Below are 20339 nucleotides of genomic sequence, written 5' to 3'. Positions count from 1 at the left end.
AAAAGAAATGTAATTTAAATAAATTACGTTAAAAAATATTTTAGGATGAAATTTGGTGATTGAAATCAGATTAAATATTAAAAATAATTTTTTGAAACATAATTTATTTAAGGCATTCTATTGTATAATACAATGGAATCATTAATTTTTATCAACATCCATCTGCTTGTCTATAGGATCACTCTCATTTTCATCACTGTCATCTGTGTGTTCACTGTCTGAACTAGAATCACTGGAATCATACCAAATTTGTGAAGACAAATCATCCCTTAATATTGTATTCCACTCATCTAATTTACGATAATCTATAAAAAGAAACGAATTAGAAACAAATTTTATTTTATAAGTTTCTATTGTACGTATTGTGCGTACTAAAATGATGATTAGAGTAAGGAATCTGATTGGATTGGATCTGATTGGTTATCTCGTATAGACTCAGCGCAATCATAAAGATAAGTATCCGCCGATACTTTCGCGTATTGGCCAAAAGCGTTAAATATATAAATGTTACATATATAAACAAAACAACATAGTAATGCGTGACGGTGAACGATCCCTGTACTGTTGTGCTGGTCATCTTTTCAGCAACGCACAATATACACAACATTTATCAAATTAATTACGTATATATAAATTATTACCTAAACTATAAAAATCGTTGAGTGTATATTGTCTGTTTTCATCCTCAAATAAGCCTCCATATAAATATAAGCTATTGTGCTTTACAACTAATCCAGAATTCATTCTTGGGGATGGAACAAACACATCTTTATATATGTTTTCTTTTTTATTAATAGTAGATATTTGTGTTGGTCCTATTGTAACTGTAAAGATTCCATCATCATCAATAACTTTAGATTCAACAGAAGTAGGGAGTGGTTCTTGCGTATCCATATGATTGTCATCTTCCATTTCGATATCATTTTCTTCCCCATCATCTTCCTTCAATTTTCTTCTTCGACGTCGTGTAGTTATATCTCTTTTTCCATTCAGTGTTACTGATGGTAAACAGTAATACATTTATTCTATTATTCTATCAAGAGAAGTTTTATACTAATTAATATATTTACCTATGTGCCATTGAAATTTTTCTAAATCTAAAGCTACTAAGTCATTGTAAAATATTCCACGAAGTTCCTCTTCATTATCTTCTTCATCAAAAACTCCACCAAATAAGTAAGCCAAATTTGGTTGAACCAAAGTGGCAGGTACGCTACATCGTGGTGATATTTTAATTCCTGATTGTTTTATAGGCACCCACTTCCATTTTAAACCTGACTGATCATTTTCTGTGACATAATATTTAATATTATTTAAATTTTAATATATGAAACATTTTATATAAAAAATTGCTTACTCTCAGGAGTCAATAAGAACATGTCACTATGAATGCAGCCTTTATCAACATCTTTTTTTATTCTTTCCTTACTATAACCACCATATACAAGAAGTTTATTGTCAGGTGTTGGCAGCAGTATACATCCAGATCTTGGAAACGGTGGAGTACCTGATTCATATGAGATATGTTAATATAATAATCTGCTTGTAAACTACAATTTTTATTTATTAAGATTTTACCTATTATATCAATTTTGTGCCATACATATGTTTCAAGATTAAATATATGTACATCATTGTAATATTTATAGTCTCTTAAGTTATCATGAAATCCACCAAATACTACCAACTGTTTTTTTATATGAGCCATTCTGTGGCCACTTCTGGCCGATGGCCCACCAGAAGATCTTAAAAGGGAATTAAAGGAGATAAGCAACTGAAAATTTTGACTTGCAAAATATTTAAAAAATATGATCAACATACAAAATTTTTTCCCACTTTTTCTCTCCAAATCGATAAACCCATAAATCTCTATAATGATAAAATTGTGATTCCGAAGGACTTGAAAATTCACCACCAAATACCCATAGTTCTCCCTTATTTGTACTTGTAGTTACAGCTTGATGACCACAACGTGGAGGAGGAGCACCAGGTGCTTTAATGATCATCCACTCATTTTTGTTTAAATTATATATAAACATATCTCCATAAACAAACGTCTGCAGATAAATATAAAACATATAAGAGAAGTAGACATTATTATTTATGAACTCTTATATTAACATATAAAACTTTTTAATTTACTGTTCGTCCATCATGAAATTCTCCACCAAGCATAATAAGTTCATCTTTGGAAGGATGTGCTGTTAAAGTAAAATTTACACGTCTGGATGGTGGATCTACTGCTTTTTCAATAACACGTTGTCTTTTAGTTTCTTCTTTTTCAATTTGAGCAATCACATTCTCTATATCTTCCTGTAATATATGACAATAAATCAATATCATTTCTGCACTATGAATTATGCATTATGAATCACATTTATAATACTTGGATAATAAATTATATTAAGACTATAATTACATGTTAAATAGGGATGACATACAATAAAAATATTTTTCTCTTATACTAAATTAAATATATTTCGGCGCAAAATCTGACTTTTTTAGAAATGTTTAGAAGCTTTATAAATATGCTTTAATTTCTTATATTTATGTATATATTTTCCTAACCTCACCAAGTGTAGCCAATTTTTTTTTTTGTTTAGCATTCAGCTTTTTTTCAGTTTTAAGTGCAGTTTTTGCACCACCACTTATCTTTTTTTTGTTTTTATCTTTTTTACCCATCTTATATGATAAGTTTTTTGAAGAGTAGAAAACACTTATGGCGAGCTACGCGACGTCAATACATTTGTCTGAGCGCCTCAACCTCTACATGCTTTGCGATCAAAATACATATGTACTTGTATAGTACAGTATTTAAAACTTATTTACATTTTGTACCAAGAAGATAGTAGTTTTTTCATTAGCCAGAAAAATTAATCAGATTTTTCTGAAAATGTATATTAAAAAATTATAGCCAATATATATAAGTTAAATTTTACTTTCTTTATAGGCGAATTTTTATTTGCAATCTTATAGTTTTCGGCGTGTAGAATCCGACTTGGGTATGTGGAATTTTTTTCAGATTTTCAGATTTTCAGATTCTACACATCGAAAACTACAAAATTGCAAATAAAAGAGTGAATAATTCTTAAACCCTTAAAGTAAAGTTTAATTTTATTTTTACTTCTATCTTACATATATAAGTACATATATTTATCTAGAATATCACAAAATCATACATTATTTTTTATTAACATTATTTTTATGATTTTTTTTAATATAATTATTCGATTTTTTACCACCACTGTATTTCTACTGTATCTAGATACATGTATATATCTATATAAATATAGAAACTTGTCTTGATTGAAATATAATTTATTTATATTCATTAAATTTTCATTTTTAATACTTAAATTTTAAAAAATATTATAGTATCTATTCGCAATGGAAACCGCGCTTAAATTTTGATCATGAAACTAAATGTTCTGAAATGAGTTACGTTTCTTCGGTTAGAAGTCGATCACAAGTATGTGCTTCTGCAGCAAACGTCAAAGTTGAAACAATTCTTAATAAGAATTTTTACTTTTCGAAGAAAAAGTGATATTTTGAAGATCATATTATTTAAAAAAAATTCTATTACTGTATTCCTCACAGTGACGCTGTGAGATAGTTGTTGCAATTATTCACAGCATTGTTACCGTTCTAATACGTTCATGCAATGTTAGTTGGCTCTCTGTCCCGCGAAGCATTACATTATTTTTTTAGTGGCCACTTCAATGTTGTGATTATTTTCACATCTGATTAATTGTATCGTGGTCGAGTAAGGCGAGGTACGTGGTCGCATCATGTTTTGGGCAAATAATTACGTGTCATCCCCTAATATCGAGGCTCTTCTTAACAAAGAGGTAAAGAAGTCTTTTTTCAGATAAAACTGTTTTTCATCATGATTTAAATTTTGTACATTAAAAAAGATTTGTCGAGAATCCAAGCCACGAATGTAATCTACATTTTACTCTTATATTTCTATCTTATTTCATTGTTTTACTTAACTCAACATTATGTCTATTATTTATTTTCTTGTATGCTATTATTCTTTCATATAGTTTCAGTATTTTTCCTTAATAAAAATTTGTAAAATATATTAATAATTTTTCAGAAATGTTGCAAAACATTAAATTTTTTATGACAGTATGTAATATCTGATGAAGAAAATGATTAGTGCTTTCTTGAAAAGCAATATTATGCTTAATAACTGTCATAAGATTTAAATATTTACTATTATGTTGATAGTATTTATATATTTTCTTTTAACCTTGTTCCTTCTACAATAATTTAGTAAATCATTTCATATAATACTTAAACTATCTTAGTTATGGTTTTGATACTTTTATAGCCTATAAAAGGAATAATGATGTCTTGTAATAATCTACATTTCAGTTTATTAAATATTTATTTTTATGCTAATATTAAAGGAATTAAATTTAATTTTTTCTATAATTTTAGGATGTTACGTTGCATGAATTGATGGATGAAGAGGATATACTACAAGAATGTAAAAGCCAAAATAAGAAACTTATAGATTAGTAAGTAAGATTAAAACACATTTCTATAAATATTAAATGATATACATATCGTAATATAATATTATTTATAGTCTTATAAGATCTGATGTAATGGAAGAGCTAATAACAATTACAACTAGAGAACCATCAACAGATATAGAAGAACGATGGCGCTATAAATATCCAAATGTAGCTTGTGAGCTACTAACGTGTGATGTTCCAGTCTTAAATGAAAAATTAGCAGGTTTGAATAAACCTATTTGAATAAACTTATAACAATTTAATTTTTTTCTCTATAATGTAAGAAATATATAATCTGAAATATGAAAAAGGATTTTAATAAAAATTCATTGTATTTTAGGCAACGAAGCATTGTTGGCAAAACTTTATTCTTTTATTGATACAGACCAACCATTAAATCCTCTGTTGGCATCATTTTTTAGCAAGACTATTGGAGTACTTATTGGTCACAAAACTGTTCAGGTGATTATAAATTAATGTATTAAATTTATTAAAATTGAATATATAAAACAATATAGAAAGTAGTTTTACATAATAACACTTTTTGTAATTAAAGTATAATTGCATTATAAGTATTAAATATCAAATTACCTTTCTTTTATTCCTTGATCATAACCTGAACTTTCAAATCCCATATTTCCATCTTCTCCACCAGAACTGGTATTCGTATCAGTTCACTTGTTTGCAGCTTTTAGAGTTTTTGAAAAGTCGTCAAACATGTGTCGATCTGCTTTTACAACATTTAGAGACATCTGCAATTATGGACTTAGTACTGAAACTTGTTAGTCAAGTTGAAGGAAATATGCGGCAAAATATATTAAATGTAAGAAGTTTGAAATTTTTATCTTTAATATTGTAGTTAATTGTATGCAAAATTTAAGTGTTTTGTTTTGTTTTATTGTATTTGACTATACTGTTGTGTTTCAAATTTTATGTACTTATTTTTTATTGGTTTAACAGTGGTTGGATAGTCAACAATTAGTGCAAAGAGTGGTAAAATTATTGTCCCCAAACTCTGAACCAAGTAAGCATGCAAATGCTGCACAATTACTTTGTGATATGATCACTGCTGCAAGAGAATATCAACGTACATCTACAGCACGTGCTGGTCCGGATCCTATTTTAAATACTCTTGAGTCGTAAGTATAAATAATAGAAATATAAAGACAATTTAAGATATTTAAATTATATTTTTTATTACAGAGCAGATACAGTAAGCCTGTTACTAGAGACTATTTTAACTGGAGAAAAACTAGAAAGTAGTATTCTTGGTGGAATTCAGGTACTTCTTACACTTTTACCAAAAGCTAACAAGTAAGGATGTAAATTATTTAAAAAAATTTTTAACCTCTTGCAAGAAAGTTTACATATCTTATTAACAGCTATGTTTGAAATTTCAGTGGAAGAAATGAGGATAGCGTTCAAGGAAATGGTATTGAAGATGACATCACGGACAGTGAAGAACGAATAAAAATATCAAATGCAACTTTGCCTTACCTAGAACAGCTTCATAAACTTCTACTCGATCCACCTTATGTAAATATTATATTAATATTATACGCTTTCTCTAAACAAATGTATATGGTTTATAATATTGTTTAATATTTTTGTAAAAACTAAATATCTTCGCGATGCATGCAAAAAATTATTTTATTTAATATAATTTTTCACAAACATATCTTTACACTACAGAAACCTCCTGTTAAGACAACTACAGGTGTGTTAGAATGTCCAGTTGGTATTACGCGTTTACATGTTGCAAAGTTGTTTACAACATTAATGGCAACTGAAAATGTAAAGGTTTATGGAGCCTTAGTAGAATTAGGAACATTCCAAACGTTACTTGTAAGTGAATTTAATAATCATTCAAAATTCAATGTTTTATAGTACTAAAGATGAATAAGAGATTAATTTTACTCTTTTTAAGGATTTATTTTTTAAATATATGTGGAACAATTTTCTACATACTCAAGTACAATTTTGCTTGGCTTTAGCTATTAATTGTGATTTTAAAGATACAAATGACATTATTTATGTTAATGTAAGTATTGCAATCAATAAGAATCAAAATATTTATTTTTATAATATATTATAAGTACAAATATTTTTGATTAATGTAATTATATTAATTTTTAGATATTTAACAAATGCAGATTGATAGATCGAATTTTGGAAGCATGGGACAAAAATGACAGTAAACAGTAAGTTAAATAGTAATTGTAAAAGAATATTGCATAAGTTTATATTTTACAGTAATACACCAATTTAAAAAAAAAAACGGACGTTTTTATATTTTAGAAATAAAGAAATTGAAAATAAGCAAGGATACATGGGTCATTTAATAAACATTGCAAATAACATTGTTAATCAACGTGAAAAAAATGAAAATTTAGATAAATTCTTGAAGGATAATTTGTCACCCGAGTGTCTTAATAAATGGGATAATTTTGTGAATGTTGAATTGACAAAAATTAACAAAACACATCAAATTCTTTTAGTACGTATATAAGTTATTAGATAAATATCATTTATCTTTTTATTAATATTAGAATTATCCATCATTGCTTAAGTTATAATTCGAATTTCTAGGGTGGAAAACCTCAAGCGTCCATGACAAGCTCCAGTGAAAATCCAGATGAATATAGTTCTTATCCCCAAGAAGAATTTCTTCAGGTTCAACGAGTCGAACAGGTTAGTATAACATATTTTTATGCAAAGTAAATATAGACAATAAAAAGAAAGGTTGCAGAAAATGTACATAAAATGAATAGATTGTTGTAGACTGAGAAAGTTTATTTGTGAGTTATAATATTTTATTATTTTTCATAATATTATACAACATAAATAGTTTTACACCAACTATCTGGGACAACATATGACAACACAATTTCCTGAAAATTTTGGATTCCACGATGATCAATTTAATGATGGCGATGACGCTCTTCAGTAAGTAAAAATATATACTTTACTACTAACACTTTATTGTTGATAATTATTATAATTGTATTTGTATATATGTCCATGATTACAAAGTTCTATGTTGCAAAACAATTAAAGAAAAATTAGGAAAATAGTACTATAATAAAAGAACATAATATGAAGCTACACATATCTTCACAATATCTCTTCTTTTTTATAAATGTTATTATAGTAATTCAGTTGATCAATTAACAACGATGAGCTTTACTATCAGCGAAGAAGATCTAGACAAAAGGGAAGATATGTTCAATAAGGTACAAGTTACGTTAATAAAATTTGTTCATGAATATTTCAAGCTTTAACTTTTAACGATTTTATATAGATATGTCAGCAAAAGCAAAAGGCCGATCTAGAGGATTGTAATACAGTAGTCGAATGGGGCGATGAAGGAGAACTCACTTTTCAGACGGTTGTAGATAAACGTGACTGGCCAACAAAGCAGCAACATAATGATTCTAATTCATCCGATGAAGACGATGAGGATACACGAGACATGCATATGGAAATTGATTCTACGGAGTGTATGGATTAATTTTCATAATTACTTTCGATACTTTCATAATTACATAAATACAAAAATTCTCAACACTTAATTTTTAAATTTACGACACTGCTGCATTAACATTTGTTATCTCAGCTTGGGGTTCAACAGAACCATTACCTACCAATACTACACTTCCTGAGGTGAATCCATGGGACATTATGCCGTCAGAACCAGTTGAATCTATTGGCTGGGCAAATTTTGATAACTTCGAAAACACTCTTAACATGGGGAATGCTGTGATAATAGATAATAAATTGTGTGATGATGGTAAAAAGGAAACGTCGAATATAACAGTGGAGAATAAAATGGATACTGCATTGGGAAGTAAAGCAACTCTAGAAGCTGTTGGAGCAGGTGACATGAAAATTGAAGATTCAGTTGATAGTACCGCTTCATATATAGAAACAAATATAAATCATCAAAGTAAAGAGAGTAATTTGTATTCTGGTTGTACTGCCGATAAAAATGCAAATCCAAGTGAAATTGTAGATAGCAGGTAAATAAAAAGCATTTATATATTTATAAGTATTGCATATTTAAAAATATAATGTAAAATATATAACATATATTTACGAACTTTAGAGAAATCAAGTGTGAAGGGAACATACAGAATACGGAAGTTGCGACTACTACGGTACAAAATGAAAAGTCTTCGAGCGATTATAAAATCCCATGTAACTTAAAAAATGTATCATCGGAAGCTGTATTATCGTCAACAGATACCAAATGAAAAATTATTTGTTGAGTATGGTATTGCAATAGAACAACAAAAAGTCATATCAAGTATAAATTTGTACGAATGATCAGAATATATATTACGTCCCTATATTTTCATTAGATCACATTAATTGTGCTTCATTGCGTTGGCGCCTGGGTAACAACTCATAGCAGGGTATAAGTATGGATTCAAAAGTAAAAGACTAACCGACGCTCAACTATGAATAGTTTATTACTTGATGTATATGTTTATGTTCTCGGATCGCCAAAGTTTCAATTATAAATACAACTTCGTGAAATACAATTTTCCAGATTTTCTTAATGGACATTGTTATTAAAAATTTCTTTAGGTTGTTATTTGTACGTAATTAATACAAAAATTTGATTAAATTGTCACACATCCTTCGTGTTGCAAATTTGGTATAATATATTAGCATGATGAAGTAGATAAAGTACAATTTGTACAAAATCGACGAATGCCAAGAAAATCTAACTTGGTCGCCCGATACCTGTTCTCACAAAAGTATTACATGCTGATGTGTGTGTATATATGTGAATGTACATACATACATATACACATACATACATATATTGTAATGTTTTAAGTGATACTGATACGAGGCTGCTTAAAAAGAATCACCGTAAATAATAATATTTAATAAAAAAAACTGGTGCTTTTGCTTCTTCGTTCGATAAGGCAAAGGTACTTACGTGCAGTGCCTATTGTTTGATTAAACGTTTGCTCGTGCAACGATGCGATATGAACAAGAAAGAAAATTATGTATTTTTATTACGTTGATGGTAGTGCTCATCCAATGTATACATATGTAATGTAGTGAAGTATTTCAATGACGAATGTACTTTCATTTGCATTCCAGAGAAGAAACTTTAGTAAATCTTAGTAACTATAATGTTTTCTCAAAATGATCTTCCAAAAAAATATAGTATTAAATTGCAAGGATCGAAATTTTAAGTAATTTGTATTTTCAATAATATGTATATAATTTTCTGAAACAAAATTTTGTGATCTGTTTTCTAATTGTCTAAGAAATTTTGTTTGCTTTGAAAATTTTTGGGTATAATAATGTGTTTATAGTACCGTACATGAAATATTGTACATAAGTAATAAATATAAGCAGTGTTCAAAATTAAAAAAAGATATTATTCTTAATACTTTTGTTTCATATTATTATGTAATATTAGAATTATAAACGTACTTCGTGATATCATATATATATCATAATTAAAAACATTGATATAATATCTTAATTCATTGATTTATAAATTATAAAATATTTTTATGGAAAATGCTATAACTCAAATGTACTGCAAACATGATCAAGATATTTCTAAATAAGAAAATAAAATCATAAAATTTCTTTATATTTTACCACATACTAAAAAAACATACAAACAGTATTTTAGTTATTTAATTAAATTACATGTTATCATAATCCAATGATAATGCTAAATGCTTGTCATATTTAAATATAGTATTTGAATACAACAAGAAAATGTTATAGCTTCTAACTTAATGAATTACAAATAATATTGTTCATATTAATAAAAAGAATTTAAAAAGAAACGACAAGGATTTTTATTTTTTAGTTTCTTATATAGAGCATACAACTAAATAGGATCACCTAAATATCTGCTTTATTTATTGTTATATGAAAAGCTTCTCAAGACAAAGTTACACTATTTCAAGGACCGCATGTAACCATAGAACTAGCTTCTTTTCATGATCATTTTTTTTTACAAGATTTCAAGTCATCAGTGTTTTCTTAAACAGAGCTCTAGAATTTGAATTTTCTAATTTTGCCATATACCGATTAAACATAATTAAATATTATATATATATATCTAATGTATATAATATTCAGACGCAATAATTATAATCCAGAGTAATTATAATTTAAAAAATATAATTTTGACGCAAATATCTCAAGATTAAATAACTGTAACAGTATAGTCATTAAGGTCGCCGAGTTTGTTTATTCACGCTCTACAAGGATATCGAAAAATAAATATAAGATTCTATTTAAAAAAATCGGTGATGACCTTGAAATTTCGTAGAAAAATGATCATGGAAGAAAGCTATTTCTATCGTTACATGTGACCCTTGGAATACTGTAACTTTGTTCTAAGAAGTTTCTTAATTGAGCAATAAATAAGGCAGACATTTATGTACAAAACTTTGCGTGTAAAGTTCATAAAATCTATATACTAAATTTACTATATAAAATATTCAAAATACAAATAACATTTGCACTGTTAATTTAATTATGGCAAGTAAAACGGTAGCTTATTATTTATCTTTCAAGAATTTTCATTGTACATTTAATAACTCAACACCAATCACTTTCTTTGAGAGAAATATTTTATCTGAATAGAACAGTTTTGTTTACATAAATTTCAAAATTGAATAAATTCCCGCAAAATTTCTCATAAGATAATAATTATAATAATGCTAACACAAAGTATGAAATATAAGATAGATTAATAGATTTAATAATTCCATGCATTTTAACATTTTCGTATCACACAATCTCGAGACACTAGAGACCTCTTTCTAAATAGTGCCAATACATTACATTATATAACGTGGAATTTTATTATAAATTTACAAGAATCTTTATGCAAGGATTGTTTACATTAGTTACGTAATTTTATAAACAATCTGGTGTTCTGAAACGGTAGCAACGTTTTCTAAAAGCATAATCATTCCTTGAAATTCTATAAAGTCATTAATCTTTTGCATATTTCATCTGTAAATCAAGTTTGTGTTACATCGAAAATGAAGTTGTTGTGTTCATGCTGCTGACGTCTTAAACTTTATTCGTAATCTATTAATCATAAGTATATATTTAAAATATTTATTCGACTGATATACTATTACAATCATATACATTAAAAAAAATATGCTAACATTGATATTTTTTATCGTTAGTGGTAGCTTAGAAGGAAGATTGAAGTCAATACAGTCAACTGTATTTTACGTTATTACATCATACTAGTGTGCATAGTTGCGAAGCATACATATCAATCTCCAAAAAGGTAAAAATTTATTATTACTTTTGTGTTCATATTTTATTCTTTTACATTATTCCATACTCGATTTTAAGAATGTGTGTAGCGATTTTTCTTTCGTCTTTGAAATTTACCATACTTATTAAATTATTCTCAAAATTTGCTTTTTGTTAAGTACTCTTTCTTATTTATTTTTATCATGTCATAAGAGATATTATGAATATAATTATGTTCTATACCTAATTGACAAAATATTATTTTCAATGTTTATCTTTTAGTTTAATGGAGATAGCCAGAGCCTTTCAAGTTTTTAGAAAATACTGGTTTGTGACATTTATTCCGACGTGCACTATATTTGCTATTTGTGCAGATTTGAGACATACATATTTGTGGAAGAAACAATTAGCTGCAGAGAAGCAACTAAAATCAAACATTTAAAATGCCAGCATTATCACCAGTGGCTCAACAAGCTATAGCAACTGTTATGTTTGTGTGTGTAATATACACTGGGCGCCAACTTTACAACTATGGCTCTGGGTTAATGATGAGTGACTATCGTGATAAATCAGCTTTATTTGGAAGAGAATTAAAACCCGGAGAACCTCCATCTTGGCCATAATTTACTTTTATATTATGTTACATTATATATAATATATTAGTTGTCTTCTAAGTACATCTGTATTTTAAAGATAACTATATGTATACAAAATAATAAATTAGTAAGAGGAAATAATAAATCATGTAAGTTATAATGGTTTCATTATTTGCTTATCTATTAAATAATTGATGTACAATTGTTTTCCTTATCAAATAATTCCTTATATTTCTTGTTTTTATTCTTTTTTATTCTTTTCATAAAGAAAGTATATATATTCCATATCTGTAGATATTCATTTGCTTAACGAATTTCCCATTTGACTTATCTTTACACATATTTTTCATTATAAAAGGAAATTAATTCAATAATTGTTAACATAATGTAATGTATCAATATTTATCTTACCACACACATATGTACACTCAATATTATTTAATATTATTTGTAGATCATGTATCTTCATGTAATGAAAACTTCTATCTCATATTTCTATTATTTCATTGTACTGAAATAGATATATTTTGTTAAACAAATTTTTGTTCCTAGAATATTTCATGTATTGAATGTATTTATTTACATTAAATTGTGTTTATAGTTATATATAAACATAATAATTAGATCATCTATTCATAGAATTAAATATCAATGAATTTTTATATTTGAAAATAAATCATCATTCTATTGCAAAAAATATATTTATCTCTTAATCTGATTTTGTTTTATGTTAAAAGGATATCAGATTTCACTAGTGTACTCATTTTTCAACGACATATATGTACTAATATAGGCGTACCTTAATACAAAAATAAAACTAGCAAAGAATATCAAAACGTTTTGAAGTTTTATATTAAAACTGTCCAGTAATTTTAATTAGCAGTAATTTACCTTCTTTGAGGCTATTGGAAGGAGTAAAATAAATTGAATAGAACTTATATAAAATATTGTACAGATTAATTACTAAGTTCTTGAGAATTTTGTAATTTCTGTAGTTTTTGAACCTATTTCAAAGGTTTCCCCTAATTTAGATATTTTCAATTTGCAAGTCTATTGTAAAGAGGGCGCTATTATTGATTCATTAATTCAGGGCCATCTAGATGGCGTTCTAAAGTCTCCATGTAAAATTACTTTTTATTTAATTTCATATTATTTCATTTTAAACGATATGATTTATACAATAAATATATAACAAATATTTTATGGCTCTTTCTTAAGGTGAAGTGTTTGTACATTTTCTATATTTAACCAGATTTAACGAATTAATATCTTTCCCCCTAATATGGAGTACATATCGACATGCGCGCGCATATTGATTTGACCAATGGTTCCGTACATTTTACTGAAACCAGTATCGTAGATAGAAAATGAACACCCAATAATATGCTGCGCGAAGAAATAAAATAATGTATGATAAAATTAGTAATAAAGTTGTAAATGTAATCGAGAAAAAGTACATTCGGGAACGTCATATTTAATTATTACAAAATTAAATATATGTTATTATAATTAATATACATTAAATTATTAAAATAACTGTCTCTTGAAAGTGAGACAACTTCTTATTTCGTTACTTTTTTGTCATTTGAATTCAACGTATTTGAAGTATAATTAATATTTCAATAAAGATGGACGTCGGTTTTGTAATAACAAATACATACATAACAAAAAGTTATTTTAGTCTTACAAAAGTGCATGTTATATGAATTAAAGTAAATATAGTTTAAATATTCATTAGAAACGATCATCGAAATATTTGAAAGACGTAAAATCAAATTTTTATGGTTGAATGAAAAGAAGAGAGGATGGGGGCGCAAGTGCGGTTTATACGGTAGTGTAAGTTGCGCCGTTGGCAGCAAAATGGTGAAGAGCAGAGGGGGTTAGGAGCTTGCATCGTTGCAGCGTTGCAGTTGTCCGCCATTGCTAGGGAGTTAACTTGAATACTAGGCTAGGCGAAGATCTCGGTGCTTACCGCGTGCCCCCCTCTCCCTTGCATCGTGGAAAAAACTATTTAGTGATTTCGTGTTACGATTTTGGGTATTTTGAGATCCGGGCGATTTCGAATCGGTCTTCGTTCGGAAGGAATGGAGAAGAGACAACCGACAATGATTACAACCAGTGAGGCGAGCTTACACGCTAATCTACTAACCACGACGGGCCAGCGTCTTACTCCAACAGGCAAAATCAGCCATGCCAAGACGCGTGTCTACACGCAACGGTACCGTAAAGAATGGGAACAAATGCCCGATTTTAAAGGTACTTTTTGTTATTGTTTATTGCTTATTTTGAAATATCACGTTATCGGCTAAAACGAATACGTTTCTTCAACACTTCAACACATATTCTAACGTATTGTGCTACGGTGAATATCTTCATATGTATTTAATAATCGTAGCTCCGTCGGTTCGTCACAGTATTAAGCAATGATGTTTTTGATTAGTAGCGGTTAATTATTTTTAGAGGAAATTATTGTCATGTGCAATAGTACAATCAACTTTGTTTCCTTTGGATTTCATCAGCGGTAGATACTTATTACGATTTATAACATCTTCAATTCGCCACAATATTCTTCTTGTATCTTATTTTCTTATTATAGTATACTTAGAAGTGTATATAACTGTCGTGTATCACTATTTCGAATTACGCATTATCAATCTTTGTAAAATTTAAATATAATCGTTTATATATATATAGCATAGCTGGTCAAATTCATCCATACTTAAATAACTCTCACTTGACGCAAGATTTTTTTGTAGAAATGGGAAAATTCAATGTGTTACGTACGCGACACATGACTGTAGTCCATTCAACGAGTCGAATCAATCGAGATAAATAAAACCACGTGATCAAACTCTAGGGGAAACATTCTAGGGTCGGTTATACAATTTCAATATATTACAAAATAGAAAATTGCATTTTTAAACATTAATCTTGTAAGTCTTTTCCACGGTCATATAAACAGACCTGGACACTCGCTAGGGGAAATTGCCCATTGAGTGAAGCCTGAAAAATCCACATAGCTGATAGAAGTAAGGGTCATTTTGCGCCCGATCATATAAACAAATCTAGTATAAGTATAATTGTAAAATTTCACTTTTGCGTATAAAAGTTATATACTCTTCTCAATAAATATTTCATTTATAATAGCATTTATTATTTAAGAGAATATTTTTAATATTTTTTTAATAATAATCTCTTTCAACATAAAATTTCTTGCTTATACGTATTTCCTTACTACTATTGTATTAGAGGTTATTACTAAACTTATAATTTTTTATCTTTCTTAATTTAAGAAATATATAACATTTCATTTTACTGCTTTTATTGTCTGGGTTTATTATGATTGTTTCAATAATAAAAGAAATGTGAATAAAAGAATACCTACCTAGTCAATTTTAATTATTCAAAATAAATCGTAATTCCTCGCGCATACACGGAACGCGCCTAGCTAGCTCTGTCGACCATGTTGATTTTTTAGCGGATAGATGCTTTTTTCTATGCTTTCGATATAGTATAAGATATAGTAGAAAAAAAACTGTCACATCCTCTCCGCATATTTAAATTTCATATCTTTCCTTTAGTTTCTGGAATATTTTTTAGCGAAACTTTATTTTCTTTTAGAAAAATTCAGATCTCTATAATTTTTATATTGAGATATATTGGATACATCGATCTATATAAAACACAATACAAAATAAACAGTGCTTTGATTGTGTATTCTGCAAGATATACAATCCTTTTTGCTACTTTCTAATTCTTTCAGATATCGCTAATTGGAAAAAGCAAGTGAAATTATGAGTTCAAATAGAAAGAACGTTATATGAAATATCTATAAGAAAGAACTAAAGAGTAACAGTGTCGAAAGAGTTCTTCCAGAGATAGTAAAAATAACTGCCTCTACCAGGAGTTACCTACCACAGAAGTTTCTGAAATAAGAATTGAATGATTATATTACCCAATTTTAAGAAGACTACATTTTATAATGTACTAAAAGATGAAATTTAAATGTATACAAATTGACCACGATAGTTTTCTACATGATACAGAAGACTTAAGAGTAGTAGCTATATAAATGTACAAGAAAGTGATTTTTCATTTTATAATATATCGAGATTATAAATGCGACTAGACTGTTTTCACTAGAATGTGTTTATGTAGTTATATTTACCTTGATTGACTCGATTCGTTGAGCGAAGCATAGCGTTAATAAGTTACCAGTAAAAGTATTACCAAGTCAACCTTCGATTCGATGTTACCATACAGTTAAAATGTGTTTAGTAACACGGTATATTCGGCAGAATGTTTCGTAGCCTTTCGAAAAAGAGAACAGTGCGCTTAAAATAACAAACAAAGAAATATTTAACATGATATTTTACCATAGGATGGTTGACGTCCGTGCCGTTCCAATCAACACGAGCTTATTGTCTGTATTGCAAGAAAAATCTCCATGCGCACCGACTTTCTTTGTTAAAACATACATGTACGATGAAGCATCAACGATCAGCTTTGTCACACGAAGCGGAAGAAAAAAAGAAGGCTGCAGCTCGAAAGGCGAACGCGGTAGAAGAGGTTGAAATAGAAGAAGTCGAGGAAATTGAGGTTTATATTCGTCCCATTTGTAATTAGCTTTATACTGCTTGAATAAATTAGATAAAATTAAATTATGTTCATGTTATAAAGGGATACATTACGGTAAACAATATTAAACAAATTGATTGAAGCATTTTTTTATTAGGCTATTGAACACACTCAAACTGAAATAGAAGAAAATGAAGATGAAGTGGAATATGTTGTTGAGAGATTAGAAACGGATGATGAGCTGGATGAAGCTCAGATTAAAGATCCAATCGAAGATGTTGGTGCTGAAGCTGAGGATGAAGAAGATGAGGAAGATGATGATGTAGAAGATATGCATATGCCTTCTGATGAAGAAGATGTTAAGCATTCGATAAAAAAGATTAAAATAGGGAGGGTGGTGAGTGATTCCTTTATTTGTATGGAATAAATGTTTTATAAATTAAATTCATGAATATTTCACATTATTGTAAACTAATTACATTAATTTAGGAGAACTGCGAGGATTCCTTGACAGAAGCTATGGATCATATGCAGAGTGAATATTTGGAAGAAAGTGATAATCAAGAAACTGTACAAATGGAAATAGTTGTAGAATCAGAAGATCAAAGTAATTCAGATATGCAAGTCGTATCGATTCTTCCTGATACTGAAGATTCTAGTAAAGAATCGTCAAAGGAATCACGCGAAAATGGAAGAGCGATTCGACGAGGCGATAGTAAATTAGATAGAAAATCTGCAAAATTATTGGTGAATGTATATAACAATATAAAAAATATACTATAAATGATATTTTAACAAAAGGTCCAAATAAAATATAAATGATGTTTTAGCAAGATGAATGCAAACAGCAAGGAGATTCGGGAATAATGGTGGCATGTCCGTTACCTATTTTAGGTACAGCTTATCAAATTAGTTCCTCGGTCGCACCTAGTACTAACACCATCGGTGTGCTTCAGCCAGTGAATACAATCCCCATTGCACCTGCGCAAAGTAAAACGATTACTTTGGCGACGGGTGGAAAAACTCTGACTTTGACAGGTGGTACATTCCAACCTGGTGCTCAGTATGTGCTGAGTAAATTAAAGGGTAAATTTCCTACGTTGGTAATGGCTGATAAAAAAACTACAATTGTAGCTAATCAAGCAGAGGATGCCGCGAAAGGTGCTCAGATAAACAAGGATCAGTTAGATGTAGCAAGTACTAGTTATCAAAGTCCGAAAAGAGTACGTCGATTTTTGGTATTTGCAAATTAATGGCATTTCTTGCCTTATCAATATTTAAACATTATGGTTCTTCTAGCATGTACTTTTAAAAACCGTTAATAATCCAACAATTAAAAAGCCTCGCATTTCAACTCACGTTATGGACACTAGTAAAGGTTTACCAATTGGAGGTTTGCAAGTTAGCCTTTATAAGTTAATGGATGGGAGGTGGACTTTTTTAAATGAAAGGTATAATACTGAAATCAAATATTTTCTGCATTTATCACACCAGAATCTATTAATTCTACAATAAAGTACGCAAGATCTATTTTCCTTTGTTCCAGTAATACGAGCCCGAATGGTCGATGCGTAGATTTGGTGGATAACATGAAAGTTAATTTCACAGCTGGACGTTACAAGATTCACTTCGATGTTGATAAATATTTTACGCTAAGAAGGATAGAAACAATGTATCCGTTTATCGAGATTGTTTTTGATGTAAAAAACCCTGCTGGTCACTATCACATACCAGTGCTTCTGAGTCCATTTGGTTACACCACCTACCGTGGTTCCGAAAGATAAACTTTAATCAAGTCAGTACGTGTTTATCAAGTATTTTATTTCTTTGTAAAGAAATTAAATTTCGTAAAAATAAATACGTTTTACGATTTAACGTGCAGATTAGGATTAATACGCAACAAACGTATTTTTATTATGGCTTATATGGTTGGTCATGTGGCGGTCTCAACAGCAAATACCACTACTCGACACTAACTAGTGTCGGACGACGGCAGCGCAGTGGTTAGCGCCTTAGGTTACGAACGTTCGGGACCTGGGTTCGAATTCCCGCAACCGGAGTTCCGATTTTTCTTCCACGCTTCTAAATTAGAAGAAAAACCGAGTAGTACCCCAGCAGCGACATCCACAACCAGCAGCTGCAATCATCACGGACAACACGCACACCTCAAATTGGTGGTGACCTCGACGTGATCCGACAGCGAAAAGAGGTGTGCGATCGTGATATCGCTATCCGAGACTTCGATCATCGCGAATCTAAGACCGTGGCAATCTGGATCTACCGCTACGACGCACACAGAACGGCCTTTCCTTCCTTCCTGGTGACTGGTGGATAACACGAGACGATGACCAAGCCAGGAGTAATGTAGCCATTGCAAAGTTCATGGACATCACCACCAGCACGTCATAAAAAGAGGAAGAGGGGCTCTATGACTGTACGCGGAAACGCTCCGCGCCGTACCGGCAGGTATCCATCGCCACATCGAAGACAACGTACAACATCTGCACGGGCTTGACAACAATCGGCTGACGCTTTACCACACTAAGAAGAAACGTTATCACTGGTAAAGGGGTACTGTGGCGGCACTCGACAACAAATACCGCCACTCGACATTAACTTCTACCCGACGATGGTAGCGCAGTGGTTACGAACGTTCAGAACCCGAGTTCGAATCTCGGCGCCCGATAGTCCAATTTTTCTTCCATGGCACATAAATGAGAAGAAAGCAGCAATATGTTATAGCAGTGTCTACATCAGCAGGAGCAGCAGCGAGCACTATCGTGATAACTACTTATTACACCTCAATCATGCAGAGGAAGTTAATAGGTGTATACGATGATAATAATAATGCCTTGTTAGTTTTACGTTCATAGTGTACATGCGTTGTTAATTTACAGCTATTATTTCCGCATACACCTAACATTTGTAATCTTGCATTCAACGGCGTAATGCGAATTAGAAGGGACAAAATTCATATTCTTTTATTTATATTTCTGTTAGTTGCATTTTATGAAAGAAATTATTAGTTGTATGTGTGTGTACCCGCATTTGCTATACGTGGAGAGAATGTTATGAAAAAATGGGAGGTGTATAATCATTGGTAGAATTGTTAAATTGTAATATCAACATTTGTGAAAAAATATATTTTATTTCTTAGTTTATAAAAGTTTGATATGTTCGAAAACGAATCAACTAGTTTGTCAACTATTTTGCGATTACTTGAATGATAAATCGAGACCGGGACTACTAAACTGCCTTAATAAGGATACATTCATCGACAAGTTAGACAAATAAAGTTGGAGGAAGCATGCAATTACGATAACTGGATAAAACTTTTATACAAGAGATCACGATGTTGAAGAAATTGTACAAA

General features: G+C 29.7%; 4 protein-coding genes across 11 annotated transcripts; 3 read left to right on the top strand and 1 right to left on the bottom strand.

The window, feature by feature from the left end:
* Positions 1–84: 84 nt before the first annotated feature.
* LOC117236152 (kelch domain-containing protein 4-like) lies at positions 85–2865 on the bottom strand. Of its 2 annotated transcripts, none has more exons than XM_033498874.1 (8): positions 2569–2865; positions 2143–2313; positions 1822–2057; positions 1579–1745; positions 1358–1507; positions 1071–1289; positions 642–998; positions 85–305 (listed from the first exon to the last, which is right to left on the bottom strand). In XM_033498874.1, exons 1-8 carry the CDS (start codon positions 2680–2682, stop codon positions 142–144), a joined length of 1578 nt encoding a protein of 525 aa, XP_033354765.1. In that variant the 5' UTR covers positions 2683–2865; the 3' UTR covers positions 85–141. The 2 variants fall into 2 exon arrangements, with proteins under 2 accessions (XP_033354765.1, XP_033354766.1); XM_033498875.1 differs by lacking the exon at positions 2569–2865 and adding an exon at positions 2420–2562.
* A 572-nt stretch (positions 2866–3437) lies between these two features.
* LOC117236098 (serine/threonine-protein phosphatase 6 regulatory subunit 3) lies at positions 3438–9691 on the top strand. 4 transcript variants are annotated; one of them, XM_033498766.1, is made up of 19 exons: positions 3438–3848; positions 4447–4526; positions 4598–4749; positions 4867–4988; positions 5182–5349; positions 5487–5665; positions 5730–5840; positions 5927–6062; positions 6219–6371; positions 6454–6567; positions 6663–6727; positions 6825–7023; positions 7116–7217; positions 7375–7472; positions 7678–7759; positions 7828–8026; positions 8143–8545; positions 8632–8789; positions 8888–9691. In XM_033498766.1, exons 1-18 carry the CDS (start codon positions 3789–3791, stop codon positions 8777–8779), a joined length of 2571 nt encoding a protein of 856 aa, XP_033354657.1. In that variant the 5' UTR covers positions 3438–3788; the 3' UTR covers positions 8780–8789; positions 8888–9691. The 4 variants fall into 4 exon arrangements, with proteins under 4 accessions (XP_033354657.1, XP_033354656.1, XP_033354654.1 ...); XM_033498765.1 differs by having other exon boundaries at positions 8632–8794; XM_033498763.1 differs by having other exon boundaries at positions 8632–8799.
* Positions 9692–12117: 2426 nt separating this feature from the next.
* Positions 12118–12556, top strand: LOC117236100. The gene has a single exon (XM_033498771.1). The coding sequence runs from the start codon at positions 12236–12238 to the stop codon at positions 12413–12415; it is 180 nt and encodes a 59-aa protein (XP_033354662.1). The 5' UTR covers positions 12118–12235; the 3' UTR covers positions 12416–12556.
* A 1712-nt stretch (positions 12557–14268) lies between these two features.
* Positions 14269–20326, top strand: LOC117236099. 4 transcript variants are annotated; one of them, XM_033498768.1, is made up of 9 exons: positions 14269–14644; positions 16770–16987; positions 17124–17363; positions 17456–17713; positions 17797–18189; positions 18266–18417; positions 18513–18761; positions 19380–19385; positions 19541–20326. In XM_033498768.1, the coding sequence occupies exons 1-7, from the start codon at positions 14473–14475 to the stop codon at positions 18748–18750; spliced, it is 1671 nt and encodes a 556-aa protein (XP_033354659.1). In that variant the 5' UTR covers positions 14269–14472; the 3' UTR covers positions 18751–18761; positions 19380–19385; positions 19541–20326. The 4 variants fall into 4 exon arrangements, with proteins under 4 accessions (XP_033354659.1, XP_033354660.1, XP_033354661.1 ...); XM_033498769.1 differs by lacking the exons at positions 19380–19385; positions 19541–20326 and adding an exon at positions 18849–18967; XM_033498770.1 differs by lacking the exons at positions 19380–19385; positions 19541–20326 and having other exon boundaries at positions 14270–14644; positions 17797–18004; positions 18101–18189; positions 18513–18847.
* The last annotated feature ends 13 nt before the right edge of the window (positions 20327–20339 follow it).

Source organism: Bombus vosnesenskii, unplaced genomic scaffold, assembly GCF_011952255.1.
Source record: "Bombus vosnesenskii isolate JDL3184/JDL3185 unplaced genomic scaffold, Bvos_JDL3184-5_v1.1 scf7180000013340, whole genome shotgun sequence".
Classification (NCBI taxonomy): domain Eukaryota; kingdom Metazoa; phylum Arthropoda; class Insecta; order Hymenoptera; family Apidae; genus Bombus; species Bombus vosnesenskii.
The sequence above is the reverse complement of the archived record's forward strand: the minus strand, read 5'-3'. Positions and strand labels throughout refer to the sequence as shown.